This window comes from Lissotriton helveticus, chromosome 8 (assembly GCF_964261635.1).
Source record: "Lissotriton helveticus chromosome 8, aLisHel1.1, whole genome shotgun sequence".
NCBI classification, from domain to species: Eukaryota; Metazoa; Chordata; class Amphibia; order Caudata; family Salamandridae; genus Lissotriton; species Lissotriton helveticus.
Genome location: NC_136069.1, coordinates 1,175,827,560 through 1,175,848,800, shown reverse-complemented (window position 1 = coordinate 1,175,848,800; position 21,241 = coordinate 1,175,827,560). Strand labels below are relative to the sequence as shown.

The window sequence follows — 21,241 nt, the reverse complement described above, 5'->3', positions numbered from 1 at the left end:
ATAGCTACTTATTTATCTGATTTAGAGACTGATTACATGTTTGGCAGTGTGGGAGCAGGACTCCACACCAGCGCCCTGCTTCCACACCACCAAACCCATCCGCTGACTGACCACCAGATTAGGGGTTGTGGTGCTTTGGTGGTTCCAAGCATTGAGCCTTAGAAAGGCACTGCAAAGGAACGTCAAAGCAAGTTCCTGCATGGCATGGACTGTTAAGTCCATACCATGCAGGAACAGTAGGTGCATGCATTCAGGGGGGCACACCATGTGCCCCCCTGTATGCAACCCCCTAGCCCTGAGGCAACAGGGGGCCCTGTAGGGCACCCTTAGTTTCCTCACCGCCATGAAAACTGTGGCTGTGAGGAAACTCATAATACACTTGGTGGTGCTGCAGCTGCGCCACCAGCATATTGCGGACCTCAGAACACTGTGCCACTGCCAAGGGATCATGGATCCCCAGCGGTTGCAGCGGTCCAATGATGGTCCGACCATCAAACTCATAATACGGCTGTTGGACCGCAGGTGCACACCACCACTGCTGTGCCACCCTGGGTTTGGTGGTCCACAGACCACCAAATTCAGAATCAGACCCTTATTCTTGATGTTCTGAAAATAAAAGTTATAGTGCTCTCTGTGAAATTTTTGCAACGACTATGACAAAAGTATATTCTAAATTTAATGACATAAATAAATGTATGCATGTGTGTGGTATCTCTATAGTGCAAACCTAGAGATAAGGCAGCAGAAGAGCGCTGTACAGGGTCGTAGACAAGCATAAAGTCAACGAGTGATAAGAGAGAAAGCTCTCAAAACAACTAGGTTGACAAGATTTGGAAAAAACAAAAACAGAACATGTCACAAACATAAAAGTAGGACTACAATTTTTGCATCGCCTGTGGGGCACAGAAATGGCTTAATTGATAGCACTCCGTAACATGGAAAACACACAACAATGAGACAATGAGGGGAATTAAAGACAACTTATACATACCATACAATATGTGTTACCTATATGGCTTTCTGTCCAGGGCCTCTAACTTATTTTGCACTGGAACACATTTTAACTTGCCTCCCTCTGTGTTCATTCGACCCTCTCTTAAAACCGAGACATGATCTAAATTTACTGAAGCTTGCTAGAACATATGGTGAAAAAACATGACTTACCAGCAAATCTGGGACGCCTGGTTACCTTAAGTAGAACCACTTTTAATGTCCTTTAGATCAAAACATATTGAGCAGGCAGGGGCAGATTTTTTAGTTTAAAACATATTCAATGGACAGGGACAGACTGTGTTACGCAACTGTGCATAGGGTTTTCCAAAATTTCTGATTCTGTAAAAATTCTTATTTTAGTGCTTTCACTGCATGGGATCACTTGGAGGTATTCAGGCCCAACCAAATATGTGTGGCACAAATTACATCAAACAAAACCCATTCACATCATTGACCTCATGTCAATGTTTTTATTTCCTTTGGAAATCGTTCACAAGGTACAAGCAAACATAAAATTGGTGATGAGATCATAAAAATACATATATCAGAAAGACATAAAATTAAAATCACTTAACACAAAGGAGAAGTAACTGAACTACTTTCATTCTCTTACATTGACAGTTCACTCGTTTACCACTTCCCTTCCCCCCCGGGAAAACAGACATAGTTATTTTCTTATGGACAATTATCTTTTGCCTTCCTTTGCTACAAAACCAAGGTAGTGGAAAGACTCAAACAATACACACACAGACAAAACTAGTGGCATTGATCCCTTTAGTACTGAACATTCATAATTCTTAGCGGTCACAGCAGCTCAGTGGCAGTCAATCCTGTGATCTTATTCTTTCATCTTTCCGGAAACAAAAGTCAGAAAGGCTTCAGAGATCTGCCTCATGCTTGGAATTCCAGACATGACAAAACAATCACTCTGGTGATGCCACGGTCAGTCGGATTTTAGGAACGTGCAAATGTAACAATCTTCCATTTAAGGCCTGACAAAGCGTTGAGACCAAAGAGCTTGTGGATCACAGTTTTTGCTTTCCATCCATCAAATGGCAAATATGCCTGCACACTTGGAAACTGCCCTTGGTGTCCAGGGAGAATCCTCACAAGAGAGAAGTCTTTGATTTTAGTGCAGTGGAATGGTCATGATATGCTTGGGTCATACTCTCAAGCCGCTTGTGGCTGAGGTACGGCGTATTGCAATGCCCGCTGAGTGTAGGCCGCCACACGTCATAAGACCGTGACCGGGCGGAGCTGTTCTAGCTGAGTTTCCAGAGTGATGCGCTCTTGGTGAACTTCCTGTAAGTCAAGGAAAGTAATAAGCAAAAAAAAAACGAAATTAGATTTCTTCAGAATGTGAAAATACAATAGAAAGGTTGCATCAAAGCACAAATATTCAGAATAGTGAGTTTTAAAAGAAGTTTAGATTAATGTAACAAACCATTCTACTTAAACACAGACTCATTTCTTTATAAATTAAGACCATGTGTGTAAAGAAGTCCACTCAAAACAGGACTCCACTTTTCAGTAGCTGTCAGTGTAACAACTCTAATTATCTATGAATTTGTGTTTTCATCTTTCCAGATCTACAAAGTTCTGAAAAGCTATTTTAAAAAATCTGCATCTAGTTAGAAAACGCATCTATGATAAACGACCGGTTCAATATTGTCTACGTCTGTTCTTATTTCTTGAACAGTCCTACATAAAGTTTCATATGAGCTTACTAAAGACTTGAAGATTAAATGTATGGTATCCAATACGCCAGCTGGAAGCATATATCCCCTGCACAAAAACGTTGTCGCCCTAGACCTTAAAAATGTTTTTGTAAACCATGAATAACCTCCAAAATATACAGTGGAACAACATAGTTTGACCTTTACGAGAGAGATGCACAATTTATTATTCACTATAATTACAGGGAATGATGTACCCTTATTGATTCATCATAGAGTAGGGCTGCTTTGGTGCAGGCTGTCTTGTCATGTGACTGTTCAATTAACAAATGTCTTTTGTCTACGGCAACAGATGCAACAATGTCCGTCTTCGCTTTTACGCTCGTTTATGTTCCAGATGTTTTTTTGGAATGTATGACGTTACAACGAATTCCATTGCAACGCATGCCTTTACCACGCATGCGTTACAACGGAATTCGTTTACCACGCATAACCTTTACCTCGACTACTTGCGTGGTGACGTCATACGTCGTTAAGAGGAAACGGATTTTTTTTTCCGATTTCTCTTAAACGACGCTGATTATGTGCAGATCCCGACGTGACTTCTGGTGAGTTTTTTTATTTGGGGGGGAGATCCCCCCAAGCCCCCCCCACCCCGTTTTACTTTTTACCTTTACCACATATGCCTTTACTACAAACCTCGTGGTAAAGGCTTTCATGGTAACCACGCATGCGTTGTACTGCATGCGTGGTTAAAGATTTCGTGGAAACGGCTTCGTTGTAAAGGCCGTTTCCCCTTTTTTTGCCATATTACACATTCTAATCTCCTCGTTACTACATGAGGAACATCTCAACATTGGATGTTCCGGAGGTTTGGCAGAGCTGGGATCTGGAAAAATTGGACGATTTTTAAACTGGGGCGGATCCCTTGCTGGAGAAAGTTGAACTAAGAGACGAGATTATTCAGAAAACAATAGTAGGTGAAAGGAGCAACAGAAAGACAAGCACAGGGAAGGAAGGTGGAAGAGAGAAAGAATGGGTAATAGAGTAAGAGAGAGACACACACAGACTGAGAGGGAGTGAAAGAGAAAAAAAAGAGGTAGCAACAGAGAAACTGAATAGAGAAGTGCAAGAACAGCAACAGGCAGGGTGGGAAGAAAGAGAAGAACTCTACAGGAACACCGAGAGACAGTTCTGAGCTGGGTGGAAAAGGGGTGCTCGATGTCTGTCCCACCATGCCTTGCAGCATGACCTTCAGACAGCAGCCACGAGGTACGGTCCACCTTCTGACTGGCCGCGTGGAGGGGCCTGCACTTATATTAATAATCTGCTACATTGATAGGGGGAGTGAAGAGGACCACCGACGAACCGTAAGGAATATTTGTGCCAAGGATGGAGGGATCCACCTGCACACGGCTAGCCAGCTCCTGGAGCCTGACCCCTCTTCTTGCACGTGACCCTGCAGCTGGGTCCTACTGCCCGCCCCCTGCATGAGCTGCTGCCACATGTCACATAAACACACCCAGCCTATAAACGCACTTCCATCCCTCCCCTCACGCACTTCCATCCCTGCCCCAATCCCTCCCCGCACGCCCTTCAGACAAGGGCGTGGTGCCAACCTCGAGGAAGTTGAAGCAAGGATAGGCGTGCCATGCTTGCAACAATACACACTGCGGCATGAACGCACTCCAATAATATGCAAGATGACGGCGCTGCATGTTTAACCCGCGATCAAGTATAGCAAATCCAATGTGCTATCTTCCCCTAGCATCACTATGCCAAAACGAATAAAAAAAAGAAAAATACTGCAGCGAAACCTGATACAGGGAGGACAAAAGTTATCTGTTAGAGCATGATATAGCAATGCAGCCTTTCTAAACACAAGCGAGTACAGTTATGTGGCTTCGGTGATTTTAAAGGGAAGGCGGGAGATGGTTCTATAATTAATAACTAGCAAGCAGTGGTTTACTGGCAGAAGCACGAGGGTCACACGCAGCGCGCGGGCTGCGCCGACCGCCCACAGTTGTAAGCAAAGGTGAGTTCACCCTCAGGACGTACAGAGGACTCCAGCTTTTGTGCTGCAGCGGCCGCCTTCACCTCGGTGCCCTTCGGCCGAAAGTGAAATACAAGACCTGCCCGATGCTTGCGCACAAAAGACAGACTTCTGCGCTTAAGTTACTCGGTTTCTGAGACGCTTTGGTTCCGCCCCGTTCCCCCTCCCCACCACCACTCCGAGTCCGAGGAGAAACAAGACCTGTCCGACACAGCCTGGGAATGTAACCGCGCTTTTCATCTTTGAAAAGGGAAACCGGACCCGGGGTCGGTAGTTTGCGCCAGAGCCTGTAATCCTGATTTTCAATGCGTGCCTCACCTTCAGCTGCTGCTGGAGCTCGCTGTTCAGCCGGGCCAGCACGGCGTTGGCCTCTTTGTTTTTGCGAATAGCTGTCTGGATGACCCTCTTCTGCTTCGAAGGCTGCCTGCAAGGTGGGAAATAAAACACTAAATCAGATAAACCACATTGAATCAGCCAAGGAGCCCACAGAACATGCCCAATCGCCCCCTTTGTGCTTGAACATGTGGTACGCGCCACTTCGCAAAAGAAAGAATCAGCGTCGCCAGGGCATTTACAATGGTAAACCAATCTGTGGAAGTAGATTAAAGGTACAGGCGTGTGCGTGAAAGGCAAAGCGTATCACCAGCGCCACTGTAAATATATGGCAGGGGAAGGCAAAATTACGCAGCAGGAAGGACTAAATTATGCGGCAAGAAAAGGCAGATTATGTGGCATAATGGGGAACATTTTGTGATGGTATTACTTCATTAGTCATTTTTACCCATGGTAACACTGTCTGGCAAGGATGTTATTATCAATAGAATGTTTAACAACCAAATACAGTGGTAAGCAAACAAAAGATGACCAGTCAACCTTCCGCCTATGCAGCAACAAGTCGCCACTATTTCATAACTGTTAATCCTTTTGCGCTCGAAACAAATTCTTCTTTATTAAAATCTGCAGGTTATGCAGCAGATAATAAATTATGTGGAAAATGCAACAAAGCCACAATTATGCGGAAAAATGCCACAGCATTGCATTATTTCAGTAGCTTTGCCTATCTCCAATTGGCATTTATTACGAGTTGGGCAGAGCAGTATACCCAAAGGGGATACTGTTCTAGCAAATTTCAATTGGATCGGTATCGCACATCCTGAAGTACCAGGCGTGTGAAATCCAAGTCCGGTTTTAACAGGTGCAAAATTGCACCTGGTATATGTACCGGGGCTACAGGACCAACAGTGAATAGAGGCTCAGGCTGGCCCGAACCTCATCCTCACCTTGTGCCGCAAGGGGAAACCTGCCCTACCCCGGCGACCCTCCCCACCCTACAGACCCCACATAGTAACCCACTGTGGCCTTGCAATCCCGTATGCCACTTGCTCAGAGCAGGTGCTAAATGGGAGTGTTAAACTCCCCAGAAGCAGGCAAAACAGCACTAGAGGACTCAGTAATTTTGGACCTGTCAGGTTATATCCCATTGCAGGGAGATTAACTCATGGGGCGATACCATCTGGAAAAGGGTATTCAAATGATCCATTTTAGAAATTTGAAACGTGCAATATTTCTATAAAAATATATTTCTTGAAAATAAAGTCTTTTTGAGTCTGTTAATTATGGTGGCCCTGAGGTCTCCCTAAGGTGTTAGCAGAAAACTATAAATGAGTCCCTTTATCCCTTCAACAAGAGTGGGCCCCGCTTCAGCGGCCATCCACTTCAGCAGGTCCATGTCAACTTCAGTATCTCACTTGCACCTAGTGACAAAATATTGTTTGATTTTGGCATTAATACAATCTGTGAAATTTACTTTGCATGTACATCATTTTAAGACAACCACAAGGCAAGAACTAATAATAGTAACAACAATAATAATAATAGATAATAACAAAAATACTGATAACAATTAACGTTTATATTGCATTCTATTATTGCTATTATTCTAATTATTAACACCATCAACATTATTATTATCAGTAATGGTTCTACAATTATATTGCACTCTTTACAAAGTGAATTGCAACCAGCCAATGGTATCAGGCGTTACTGTTGTACTGGGTACTGAACAATCTTTGCAGATTGGCCGATAGTGGGGAGATGGAACCCCTCCTCGTTTTGGACCGGTTGGCACTCTTTGATACGGTCGATCACACCCTCCTCTTGGACAGAGTTTAAGCACTAGGCTTGGGGGAGCCCGCTATCCAATAGCTTAGCTGCTTTCTAACTAACCGTCACCAAACTATTCTCTTACCACCTTATATAGCAAGCTAGATCGGTAACTGTGGTGTTCCCTCAGGGCTCTGTGCTTTCTCTGCTGTTATTTAACATCTCTATACTACCTTTGACCAGCACATTACAAAATATGGGAACCCAGTTTTACATGCACGGTGGTGACGTACAGTTATTATTCAAATTAACCTCCTTCCCAACCAATTTGCGGGTTCTTGCCTTGACAAGAGTTTGTTCCTGAGCCTTGTTCACCAGTGAATGGCCAAAAACATGTTATAATTTAATTCTACTAAAGCTGAACTTCTGGTTATGGGGAACCGGATTAACAAATGGAATCCCAATCACTGGCCAACAATCATGAGCCCTCTCCAACTGCGGCAAGACTGTTAAAGATCAGGATATTATCAATGACTCAAAATATTCGCTTGAACCTCAGATCTTCAGAGTCACAAGCACTTGCTTTTGGCATCTTAAACATTTGAAAAAAATCTTTCCTGTCATTTCAGCATTCCACTTCAGGTGTGCGGTGAATGTTTTAATCCAGGTAAATTTGGATTATGGTGATTTAGGATAATTTTCCCCCCTCAAGGAATTACTAGGAAGACTCCTGTTTGTTCAAAACTCTGCAGCTCACTAAATTACTAGGTCCCCTGGCAATGACCACATCTCCTCTGTAATTGCACAGTTATACTTGCCGCCAATAGAGCAAAGTGGACTTTTAAAATCATTACTAATTCTTCATCGAGTTATCTGTGCCTCTGCTCTTTCTTTTCGGACTTCCAAATCCCACATACACACACTACAAAGTGCTCTGCTTTCCAATGGCCAACTTTTGCCGCTCAAAATTTGTACCACATTATTCGGAGATAGGGCTTTTTTGTGACTTCCAAGGAGTGGAATAAACTTCCATCTAGCATGCCTAAATGAAGACCCTGAACCACAGCAGTGGCACTGTACAGAAATGCCTAACACTGACCGGAGTGGAGGTCCTTCGTAGATGCCCTGATACCTGTTCCCTTTTGTGGCAGTAGATTTCTGTGTGTTTAAAATATTTGTTCTGATTTAAAATATTTACGCCGGAGACTGAGTTACGTGTGCTCAAACTTTGAAAGTTGTCCCATTTGCCGCCAGGGCTATTGAGAAACGTGGAACAAAGCAGATGTACCATAGTTTAATAGATACATTTCAATATTAGGTAAGCACTTAGACCATTGGCTAAGAGCAGGGCAGCTGGAATTATGTGGCAGAGGAGGACCAAATTATGTGGCAGGGTTGACTAAAATGTGCGGCAAAAATACCACAATTATGTGGCATTATGTGGAATATTTTGAGACAGTGTTACTTCATTATTTCATCATTTTTAGGTCTCGCCTCAGGCAGCACATGCGCTGCTCTGGCGAGACTTTTAGTAAGTGGGCATTCAAAAATCCGACCGCAGCTTTCTGGGTGGCCTCGAGCGTGCGATTACGCGCACATGCAGAAGCACAGGCACCATCTGGCTTACATCTCTCACGTGCACATGCACAGGTGCCATCTGGCTTACATCTCTCGTCATGCGCTCAGCGCATCGCTCGAGGACACCTTTAAACTTGCGCTTTCACTTTTGCCTCCGCGCGCCCACTCACTCCGCCCTCTCCGTGCATGTCTCTCTTGTCTAATTACCTTTCACTTTTGTGCTTAGCGGGTGCACGCACACAACTCCCAAGCTTGTTTTTTTCACTTTTTTCCAAGTCTTCCTTCTCCCAAAAGATGATCTGACTACTCCTTACCTCTGCACTGGATCTAACACTTCGGCATGATCGACCCAAAGGGGGTGCATGGCTGCCAAGGGGTTCCCCCAGGCTTACTGTATGTTGTATTATAGTTTCAGGAATCCCCCAGGCCAGCCTGTTATCAAAGTTGCTTCTGGTATCTGTTAAGTTTGGGCTGCCCTCTGGCGCATATTCTTATTCAGGGCCTCCACTTAGGGGCTTCTTTTGCTCCCCGTTGATTGTTCTCTTCGGGCACGCCTGCACCCGACCGCTGGCCCTGCTGTCTGAGCACTGTTTTCCCCCAGGGACAGCCATTCCTGTCAGCTATTATTGTAGCGTGACTGCGCCATCCCTTTAGATCCGGTCGGAAGTGCTGAAGATGGGGTCTCCATTGCTCGGTCCGGCCCCTAGTGTGACTAGGTAGTGGCCCAAGTAGCGCCCCCAATCTCATGCGTCTGATTCCGAGGCCGGCCCGTCTCACAGCTGCTGCTCCCAGCTGTTCATGGCTGCTGTCCCTTCTACACTCTCCTCAAATTCCCCCTGACCCACTCCTTTCCCAGTCAGGGTTGAGGAGGTGTCAAGATAATGATGTCAGAGGCCTCTATATGGTCTCAGACATGGTGGCCCAGTGAACTGGGCTTACCACCCACTCCCGTAGAGGCGGTCAAAAATCTGGGTGTCATGCTGGACTCAGACCTTTCTGGCAAAACCCAAGTTAACAAAGTCACTGGAAAATGTTTGGGCATTTTAAAAATCCCTCGAAAAGTATTAGACTTGATTCCCATTACAGCTAGAAAAACCATAGTCCATGCGCTAATAACACCCCATCTGGACTATGGGAACGCCCTCCTTATAGGTCTCAGCCAGAAGGGCCTTCACCAACTCCAATGTGTACAAAACACAGCTGCCCGACTGGTGCTAGGCCTCCCTAAAAGAACATCAACCAAATCTGCTCTATCCAAACTCCATTGGCTCCCCATCAAAGAGAGGATAAAATTCAAAACACTTTGCTATGCCTACCGCATCGCTCAGAATAAAGGCCCCGAATATTTGAAAACCCTTCTCATCACACATCGCCCAACAAGAGATCTTAGATCTTCAGGCAAGATGCTATTTAAAATTCCCTGCATCATAAAAGCCAAAATGGGAGGCAGATCCTTTCGTCATTTGGCGACTAAATACTGGAATGCCCTCCCTCTCCATTTACGAATGGAGCCGTCTGAAGTTAGATTCAGAGCACAATTAAAAACCCATTTGTTCCTCAGTCTGTAATTTCCCCGGATGATATCCACAGCTTCTTCCCTTGGGACTGGATGTACTGCAGTTAGCGCGGGGACACACAGTTTTGTGCAGCCAGGCGCTTTACAAATGGCATATTATTATTATTATTATTATTATTATTATTATGGATCTAACACTTCGGCATGATCGACCCAAAGGGGGTGCATGGCTGCCAAGGGGTTCCCCCAGGCTTACTGCATGTTGTATTATAGTTTCAGGAATCCCCCAGGCCAGCCTGTTATCAAAGTTGCTTCTGGTATCTGTTAAGTTTGGGCTGCCCTCTGGCGCATATTCTTATTCAGGGCTACCACTTAGGGGCTTCTTTTGCTCCCCGTTGATTGTTCTCTTCGGGCACGCCTGCACCCGACCGCTGGCCCTGCTGTCTGAGCACTGTTTTCCCCCAGGGACAGCCATTCCTGTCAGCTATTATTGTAGCGTGACTGCGCCATCCCTTTAGATCCGGTCGGAAGTGCTGAAGATGGGGTCTCCATTGCTCGGTCCGGCCCCTAGTGTGACTAGGTAGTGGCCCAAGTAGCGCCCCCAATCTCATGCGTCTGATTCCGAGGCCGGCCCGTCTCACAGCTGCTGCTCCCAGCTGTTCATGGCTGCTGTCCCTTCTACACTCTCCTCAAATTCCCCCTGACCCACTCCTTTCCCAGTCAGGGTTGAGGAGGTGTCAAGATAATGATGTCAGAGGCCTCTATATGGTCTCAGACATGGTGGCCCAGTGAACTGGGCTTACCACCCACTCCCGTAGAGGCGGTCAAAAATCTGGGTGTCATGCTGGACTCAGACCTTTCTGGCAAAACCCAAGTTAACAAAGTCACTGGAAAATGTTTGGGCATTTTAAAAATCCCTCGAAAAGTATTAGACTTGATTCCCATTACAGCTAGAAAAACCATAGTCCATGCGCTAATAACACCCCATCTGGACTATGGGAACGCCCTCCTTATAGGTCTCAGCCAGAAGGGCCTTCACCAACTCCAATGTGTACAAAACACAGCTGCCCGACTGGTGCTAGGCCTCCCTAAAAGAACATCAACCAAATCTGCTCTATCCAAACTCCATTGGCTCCCCATCAAAGAGAGGATAAAATTCAAAACACTTTGCTATGCCTACCGCATCGCTCAGAATAAAGGCCCCGAATATTTGAAAACCCTTCTCATCACACATCGCCCAACAAGAGATCTTAGATCTTCAGGCAAGATGCTATTTAAAATTCCCCGCATCATAAAAGCCAAAATGGGAGGCAGATCCTTTCGTCATTTGGCGACTAAATACTGGAATGCCCTCCCTCTCCATTTACGAATGGAGCCGTCTGAAGTTAGATTCAGAGCACAATTAAAAACCCATTTGTTCCTCAGTCTGTAATTTCCCCGGATGATATCCACAGCTTCTTCCCTTGGGACTGGATGTACTGCAGTTAGCGCGGGGACACACAGTTTTGTGCAGCCAGGCGCTTTACAAATGGCATATTATTATTATTATTATTATTATTATGGGTACTAGAGCCGAGCTCGGTAGCGGCAACTCCATGCGTGCCCCCCAGGCCACGCCCCCTACTACTTCATTCTTGACCGGTTTTGGTATTTATAGAAAGATTATGGTTATTCATATAATATTAGTGGTCCATATTCATCATTTTTGTGGCTATTCTTTTTGGTAACATTCTGGCTAATACTGGCAATCCTTGAAATAAAGTGGCTTTTGCTGGTGATATTCTGACTCTCTCTGGTATACCGGCATCTCATTTGTGATATATTTTAAGCATTCTTAGCAACATTCTGGCTAATAATGTCCACTTTTTTACATATTGTGAGCATTCTTTGAAACAATCAGGATATAAATAGATGGCCAATCTTTTACTAATTGTGAATGGATTTGACAGCCGCCTGGCTACAACTGCCATATTGGTCACACATTCTTAACCTGTTGTGGGGATTTTTTTTTTTTTTACAGATTTTGGGTTATGCCTGGCATAGATGGGGGTTATGTTTTACACGTATTACACATTTTGTACAAGGGTCTTGCTGCTCCTGGTATATTCTGGTCCAGCCTTCACTTATTGCAAACATTTAGCCATTATCTCTGACTATCCCTAGCATAACAGCGGTGATATGAAGGACATCCTTGAACTGAAGGATATGATCAATGGCATTAATGGCAGAATTATTCAATTCTTTGCAGTAATATAAATACATACTTGTGAAAATGGCAAGCCAATGTATGTGACTCAAAGGTGTATTTTACTAAAAGTGAAAAATTGTTATGTTGGAAAAACTACTGTTTTACTTTTTCATAAAAACGGCAAGCTTTTGTTTGGTGGTATTGGGTTTACTTATTCATAGTAAAAAAAAAAGTATACTTTCAAGTGAAATGCGTACATTTCCAGAAACTGTCAAACTAATGTTAAATGGGTAAAAAATCTGATGTCCGTGTGGTAATTTATAGTTCTGGAGGCATATTACTGATTTGGGCTCCTTGGAAGTAGAAAGGGCTTAATACAACTTGTAACTGTTGTTATTTTGGTACTTGAGTGAATTACTCCACGATAATATTAGTACTACTGTCTGGGGCCTGAGCAGGTTGGATTGGTGTTACCTGCCTGCTATCTTATCCTGTAAGTTTATAAAATGTGTCTTGCTCTGCTGTTTGTAGCTTGTGATTTTGGTATGTGCATACTGATTGTTTTTTCACCATATCTCTTCCAGGTAGATTCTCCTCAAAATATATGACTGAGAATATACTCAGAAGGGATTGGGTGTTAAAGAGAGGTAAAGCAGTTTCACATCCGTATTCTCTCATTTCCACCTCTTTTCTCGGTTTGATTTCCCTTTACATCTTTAATGAATGCCCCCATATGCCTTCCCCTCACCCTCACTCCTCCTGCCCACTCATGTTAACTCAGTCTTTACTTCCGCCCACAAATTCCTACCTCGGATCTGCCTTTCCTCTATTGACCCATATTGGCTTCCCTACAACCCCTAAGGTCTCTCTCACCCCCACAGCCATAGATTCTTTCCTCGCCCACTTCACAACCCTTAACTTCCCCGAAACCGCTCTGCACTACCCGTTTATCCCTCACCCTGAAAATGTATTCTAACCCTCTTCCCTCCCACCCCCCCTTTCGCTGCCCTCCCGTACTTATTTGTCTCTGACACCAACATTCTTTGAGTCATATCTTGCCTCCACAGCCCCCAGTGGGTCCCCATCTCACTTACACGCCCCTCATATGCTCCTTCCCTCGTGCATTCATGCCCTCCTATTACTACCTGCCCCATCCTCACCATGATACTTTGCCTCCCTCATTCCTCGTCTCCTCCTTTACCACCTCACCACATCCTTCGTAGCCATGCCCATTCCTTCCTTCACTCACCTTCACCCCCTTTATTTTTCATTCCTTGTTCCGCCAGCCTGTTTTAAAGATAACATTTTTAACAAGCATTGGCATAGCTAATAGGTCTCGCCTTTGGGACCTTATAAGTGTTTGGCCAGGCAACACTTGTTATTGTTGCACCAAGGATATTGTGCTGGATAACTTCAGCACAATATCCTTGGCGCAACAACATCAACTGTTGCATAGCTAAACACTTATAAGGTACAAGGTTTAGCCATGCAACAGGTGATGTTGTTGCACCAGGGATATTGTGCTGCAAAACTAAATACTTATAAGGTCCCAAAAGCAAGACCTATTGGCTATACCAATGCTTGTATACCTGGTAACAATGTCTGAGAAAAGGGTTCACGTTAACTAGTACCAAATTAACACCAAAATACAGTGATAAACTACTAAAAGATGACCAGTCAATCTTTATTTGTAACTTTTAATCCGTTTGAGCTAGAAACAATTTTTTTTTAAATCTGCAGATTATGCAGCAGATAATGGATTGTACGGCAAATGCGGCAAATTCATATATATTTGAAAATCGCTGCAGCCGCATTATTCCAGTGGCCCTGGCTAGGAGCCATACAGATAACTAGTAAGAGGACTGAGACAAGAAGATTTTCAAAGGACAGCTGAGAGTATGTTGTCCTAATATAATTACTCTGTCTCTAAATGCCCATATTTTTTCGATTATAGCACCTTACCAAGCAGGCACCATAAAACTGCTTGGGCCATGTCACCACTGCAGAAAGTGCCTAGTTCCTCTTTTTCGTTTTATGTTGTTCATTATTTTATATAGGGCGCCCAGAAAGACAAGATCATCTTCGAGATGCTCACAGTGGAGTTGTACCTCCTTAGTAAGGGCCAATTTGCCACGAATAGAGGAAAGCATCAGTTGGGATGGGGATGAGGGCTAGGCATCCCGGGTTTCCTTCAATATAGTTCCAGGAAGCAGCCTACACAGCTCAGAAGGCCAAAAAACACTATTTCTACATGACATCATGCCAAGAACCCCTCAAAGGAAAATGTTTGTGGCCTAACGACTAGAACGGTCGACCTCGAAGCTAGATAACCGGATTCCAGTCTCGGCAGGGACTCTCAACATCCTGTGATTCTGGGCAAATCACTTAATTTCCATGTGCCTAACAAAATTAATGTGTCTGTTTGTAACGCAACTCGTGCTCATGTAAATGGCTCTAATACCTTCGTGTTGAGTTTGAGGTATATAAAACTCCCCCCAAAAAATTACAACATGGTCAATAAAAATCCTTACCAACTGGTTCTCCAAGACGAAGGTGAGTTTGAGACTGCATTTTTTGCATCTCATTCAGACCGAGCTACCTCGGCAGATGTATTGGCTCATGCTTGTTTGTCTAGTTCGTGTTTGCCTTGTCGTATTTCAGGGCAAAATGAGCTCAGCTGGCATGTGACCTGACCATGCCACCTGTCTGGAGACCAGCTTCAGAGTGGGCCCAAGTGCACCTTTTAATCAAATACTGCACTGTTGGGTGCTGTTGGTAGGGCCACCTAAGTGTCCGTGATTTTGAAGATGCGTACGCAAACAAGGGCACTCAGGTGGTCCTACCACTAGTATAGAGAACACCACCAACACTTCCGAATGCATGTGAAGAGGCCCATCGTGTTCGGTTTCAATGCACTTCAGTGTAGGACGGAGATAACTGGGTCGCTGTGACACTGTGCATACTTAATTTTAATGTGCTACTGTATATTCTTTGCTTGCAGACAGGGAATAAAGAAGTGTTTACTTGTATTCCATGATTCTCAATATATTGGAATTATGCAGCAGGGGATGACCAAATTATTCGGCAGAGTTGACTAAATGACAGTCGCAGCCAGCATGACTCACGAGTTGGGGGGAGAAAGTTCATAAGAAACAAGTTACTTACCTGTAACTTTAGTTCTCCAGTATTGGTAACTTTCATAGATTCCCATTGCTTGTATCATTCCCCGTCGTCGGACTGGGAGCCTCGGTAATAATAAATATATATATATATATAAATATATACTTAGGTAAATACACCCTAATAGGTGTAAAAAGTAAAAAATTAGGCCTAGGCCTCATTATATTTTGTAACCTATAGGTGTCCTTATGTAAAAGGACCCAAACTCACATTAGCAACCAATTAGATTAGCCTCACCCTGTGGGACCTTCCTGAGAAAGCTCAGAGCCTCAGATTTTCGTAGCCGTTGCTTTGCCACATAATCACCTAGCCCAGAAGTGAGCTTTCCCAGGGGAGGCGGGTGGGCGCATGGGAATCTATGAAAGTTACCAATACTGGAGAACTAAAGTTACAGGTAAGTAACTTGTTTCTTACTCCAGTATTGGAACTTTCATAGATTCCCATTGCTTGTATCAGAGTAGATAGCAGTTAGCATACCTCTAACATTTCGTGCATAGTTATAGAACCATTATAAACCAATGATATTATACATCATAACAACAATAAATCAGTAACCATATCATAATAAACGAAATGTTTGAAAAAACAGGAGGAGGGAAGAGAGGAAAGCTCACCTCTTACTGGAAGAGATTTCTCAGGACTGCTTGTCCAACAGCCGAATCCCCCTTTGCAGCCGCCTCCAGGCAGTAGTGCCTCGTGAATGAGTGAGTACTGCTCCAGGTGGCCGCTCTGCAAATATCCTTTATCGATACTCCAGCAAACAGCGCTGTTGACGATGAGATCGATCTTGTGGAGTGCGCCTTCACCTGTCCTTCCAACGGCTTGCCTGCCGCCTGGTGGCAGAAACGGATCGCACTCGATATCCATCTGGAAATTCCCTGCTTTGACAAAGGAAATCCTTTTCTTGGGGCCCCGAAAGCCACAAACAGCTGGGGCGTCTTCCGAAATCCAGCTGTGCGTTGCAGATAAAATTTCAGACATCTCTGAACGTCCAGAGAATTAAGTGTCCTCTCAGCCTGAGTGGAAGGCCGAGGAAAAAAAGAATTCAGAACCACCGGTTCATTAAGATGAAAGTCTGTCGGTACCTTCGGAATGAACTTGGGGTTCATTCGTAGGATCAATGTATCATTCTTGAACTGCAAGTAAGGTTCTTTGATAGTTAAAGCCTGAAGTTCTCCTACTCTCCTTGCAGATGTGAGTGCCAGAAGAAGCGCCACTTTCCATGATAGGAACTTCAGGTCCGCCCTATGTATTGGCTCAAATGGCGATCTCATCAGTTGAGCCAGGACCACATTCAAGTGCCAAACCGGAGGTGGGGGCCTAACTGGCGGAAAAACTCTAAACAGCCCTTTCAGGAATTGCTTTATTATCCTTGTTGATAGTAGAGAAGGGCCCGATCTTGTCCTTCTGTACCTGGAAATAGCTGCCAAGTGGACCTTGATGGAAGCATGAGCCAGACCTGCCTGTGCCAAAGATAGAATGTATGGCAAGAGCTGATGCGGAGCTGATGAGAATGGATGCACTCCATCTCTCTGGCACCATAAATAGAACCTTTTCCATTTCGCTCTATATGTCTTATTAGTGCTAGGAGCTCGTGCCTGTGACAAAATGTTCCTGCATTCTTCTGAAATGTCTAAATCCTTAAACTCTCTGTGTTCAGGAGCCAAGCTGTCAACTGAAGCGAGCTCGGGTTCGGGTGGAGAACCTGGCCGTTGTACATTGATAGAAGGGTCTGGTTGGGGTGCAGATGAATGGGCCGCTTTTCCGATAGAAGAAGCAACTCCGTGTACCAGAACTGGCGAGCCCAGGCAGGCGCTATTAGTATCATCCTGCACTTGTCCAGCTTGAGCTTCTTGAGGACACGAGGAATCAGGGGAAATGGCGGAAAGGCGTAAACAAATGCGCCGGACCAAGACATCAAAAGGGCATTCCCCAGTGACCCTCGATGGTGTTCCCTGCTCGCATAACACCGGCATTTCTTGTTCCTCGGTGTTGCAAACAGGTCGATCGCTGGGGTTCCCCAACGGGAGAAGATGTCCTTGACCACTGTGTCGTCCAGTTCCCACTCGTGTGAGACTGCCCTCAAGCGGCTTAGCGTATCTGCCTTCGTGTTGCATACTCCTGGAAGGTGTTCCACCACGAGCGTGATGTTCTGTGAGATCACCCACTCCCACAGCAGCTGGGCTTCCTGAGAAAGCAGTTGCGATCTTGTGCCGCCCTGCTTGTTGACGTAATGCATTGCGGTGGTGTTGTCCGTACGCACCAGGATGGCCGAATTTGAAATCCTTGGAAGGAACGCCAACATCGCCAACCGAATAGCCCTTAGCTCCAGAACGTTGATATGCAAGCGACGTTCTACTGGTGTCCAGTGGCCACTGACCTGGAGATCTTGCATGACCGCTCCCCAACCCTGAAGGGAGGCGTCTGTGGTAATGACGCGAGGAGCCGGTGCCGCTCTGAAACTGAGACCCACTGCGAGGTGAGATTTCTTCATCCACCATGAAACCGCCCGTTTCATCTGCTGGGTGACCGTTACTTTGTCGTCGAACGACCCTTCCACTTGTCTCCACTGAAGGTCCAGTTCCTCCTGCAAGGGGCGCATTCGCAGCCTGCAGTGCGGAATCAATTGAATACAGGATGAAATCGACCCTAGAAGAGATTTGTACATCCTGACTGTCATCCAAGTTTTCCTCTGCAGCCGAGCGGCTGAAGACATGAGTTTCATCTGTCTCTCTTCCGATGGGAAGGCTTTGCACAACTGAGTATCGAGTATCGCTCCCAAGAACTTCACCATACCTGACGGTTGAAGAACCGATTTCTCTCTGTTGAGTTGCAAACCCAGATGAATGAAGAGGCTCAAGCATGTGTCCACTGCTTCTGTTGCCTCTTGGAAGCTTGGTGCCTTCAGCAGCCAGTCGTCTAAGTACGGGAATACTTCCAGCGACTGTCTTCTCAGAAAAGCTGCTACCGGGGCCAGCACCTTTGTGAATATCCGAGGAGCGGATTTTAATCCAAATGGGAGCACCATGAACTGGAAGTGACTCTTGCCCACTGTGAAGCGAAGAAAACGTCTGTGAGCCGGATGGATCGGGATATGAAAATAGGCATCTTCCAGGTCTAGTGTAGCCATGAAATCGCCTGGATTCAAGAGGCGCAATATGTCCTGGAGTGAAATCATCCGAAACGACAGCTTTACGAGATAGGTATTGAGCTCCCTTAAGTCCAGGATCGGACGCCACTTTAGTTTCGTTTTTCGGATCAGAAAAAATCTTGAATAGAAACCTTCTCCTCTTTGTGATAGGGGAACACGTTGGATCGCCCCCTTCTGAAGCATTTGTTGAACTTCCAATTGCAGAAGGTTTAGATGTTTTGAAGTAGTGGCGTGGGGAGCTCTTGTAGGTGGAAACTCCTGGAATTCTAGCGTATGCCCATGTCGGATGATGTTCAATACCCACTGATCCGATGTTATTTCTTCCCAGCTGCTCAGATGTTGAGATATCCTGCCGCCCACTGGAGATACCAGAGGCGGAGGAACAGTTGGCAGAGTCAGGAGGCTGCTATTGACGCTTGCCAGCGTCTTTGCCCTGACGCCCTTGACGTCCACGAGCGTTCTGACGAGAGAACGATTGAGACTGTGACTGTCGCTGATAATATTGATTGCCGTACTGCGGTCTGTACGACTGCGACTGCTGCGAGTATCGCTGTTGCTGATAACCACCTCTTGGCGAAGTGAAGCCTCTTCCTCTCGCTCCACGGAATGGTGTCTTTCTATATTGTAGGTTCCCCAGAGCCCTTGCTGTCTCTGTGTCCTTCTTTATTCCCTGTAGGGTGTCATCGACATGTTTCCCAAATAACATGTCCCCATCAAAGGGCAAGTCCAGAATCTTATTTTGGACCTCTGGTCGAAAGTAAGTCGCTCGTAGCTACCCCTGCCGTCGAAGAACAGCCGCGCTGCCCAGAGCACGGAAAGAAATGGTGGCGATGTCCATCGCACAATCAATCATTTCCGAAGAAGACCGTTGTCCTTCTTCCAGAAGTTTCTGTGCTTCAGCTCTAGGGTCATCCGCCAGCAATTCCACATAGTGTGCCACATCACTCCACATCTGGCGGTCGTATCTTGCTAGAATCGCCAAGGCATTGGCCGCCCTGACCAGCAAGCTAGCCATAGACGAAAATCGCTTTCCAGCGTTGTCTAACCTTCTACCCTCCTTGTCCGGTGGAGTTGTGAGGGTGGCCGAAGGATTCCGTGATTTCTTCTGCGCCGCCTGCGATATGACTGAGTCTGGTCTAGGTTGTCCAATCAAGCAGGCGGGACTGTCATCCGGAGCTTTATACTTTTTCTCCAAGCGTGGAAGTGTTGGAATGACTGTCGCTGGAGACTGCATCACCTTCTTTCCTTCATCCCAAATGTGCTCTACAATAGGAATCGAACGCACTGTCTTACGGTATGCCTCTTTAAAATCATACAAAAAACAATCCGTAGATGTTGCCGGCATGGTTAGCTTAAAGCGTGCCGTGGCTCTTTCCATCAAGCTGAAGAAACCTCCCACATCCGCCGGAGGTGAATCTACCGGGTCCGGCACCGGAGAAGCCGGATCCTGTGCTATATACTGGTTCCATTCGTTATCAGGATTCTGATCCTGGTTGTGTTCATCCTCATCCGAGGTATCATCTTGGACTTGTGTCTGCCGAGGATATTCCCTCTCTTCTTCCCCCTGTGAAGGGGCCACAGACTGAACTGCCATCACCTGTGGCTGAACATGCGCCTGACCTTCCACTGGTCGCGACCCTTGCCTGCTTCTATACTCCTCCAGCATTGCTCTCAAGTCCGTCAAAAGACTCATAGGCATTGTAACCGTGCCCTGTTGTGCCTGAGTTTCCTGGTATGCGACCTGTTTTTGTTGTCGCTGCTCCTGCCCATAATAGTACTCATCATCCTGGTCAGAATCGTGGTATTTCAGATGCAACTGAGATGGGCTATATGCATCCCCATACATCTCATTCTCCGAGTACTCATCCTCGTCCAACAACAGGGCTGGGGGTAATGATGACACCTTTCTAGGTGAAGTCATATCCGGAGTTATTCTCCTCTTCCTGGCGCCTCTATCACTTGCCGTCGACGGCATCTCCATAGTCTGAACCGTCGTCGACGGGACTGTCGACGAGATAAACTTCACCGTCGACGGGATCGCCATCGTCGACGGGCTCGTCATCGTCGACGGGTTCGTCATCGTCGACGGAACTGCCATCGTCGACGGGCTCACCCTCGTCGACGAGATCGTCGTCGTCGACGAGATTGCCACCGTCGACGGGATAGTCATCGTCGACGGAATTGTCTTCGTCGACGAGGTGGTAACCGTCGACGTAGTCATCGTCGTCGACGCTGTCGTCGACCCAGTCTTCGTCGACGGCATCGTCGTCGAGGTCCTCGTCGACGCCGTCGTCGTTGTCATCCTCGTCGTCGATGGATGGCTCGTCGACGTATGAGGAGACAAAGTCACCACAGAGGCTTTAGAGCCTTTTTTGACCACTGTTGAAGCCTCTACAGTTGGTTTCTTGAAGGACTTAGAAACTTTCTCCTGATGTGAAGGCCCAGCCGAGCCCTCATCCAGTTTTGCCTTCTGCACCTGAGGTGCTAGCCTTTCCCTCTCCTTTACACTCTCGTGAGGAGATTCGCTAGGCCCGGGCTTGCCAGACCTATCAGAGGTCCCACGCATAGCCTTTGAGGGGGGTTCAGATGAAACTTCCTCAGATGGTACACCCCTCTTCAAAGATGTCTTGGAAGATGATGATCTGGCATCTTCATCTTCACTAGAAACCACTTCTTCCTTCTTTTCCAACTTTCTAAGCCAAAGAAGTAACCTTCCTTCACGATCACGAAGGGTCTTAACAGACATCATTCTGCATATCTTACAACCCTCTGGCTTGTGGTCAGGGTATAAACAGTATATACA

The 21,241-nt window shown here is 45.9% G+C and overlaps 1 protein-coding gene across 4 annotated transcripts in view; it reads right to left on the bottom strand.

The window, feature by feature from the left end:
* Positions 1 to 1,434: 1,434 nt before the first annotated feature.
* REPS2 (RALBP1 associated Eps domain containing 2) overlaps positions 1,435 to 21,241 on the bottom strand; it is a 1,083,293-nt gene continuing 1,063,486 nt past the window's right edge. For 3 of the 4 annotated variants that reach the window (XM_078658107.1, XM_078658103.1, XM_078658106.1), the window contains 2 exons: positions 5,041 to 5,146; positions 1,435 to 2,295 (listed from right to left, as the gene is read on the bottom strand). In XM_078658107.1, the coding sequence (XP_078514233.1) occupies positions 2,227 to 2,295; positions 5,041 to 5,146 (175 nt within the window). In that variant the 3' untranslated portion in view covers positions 1,435 to 2,226. The remainder of the gene's footprint in view (positions 2,296 to 5,040; positions 5,147 to 21,241) is intronic. The other variant, XM_078658105.1, reaches the window with a different exon arrangement.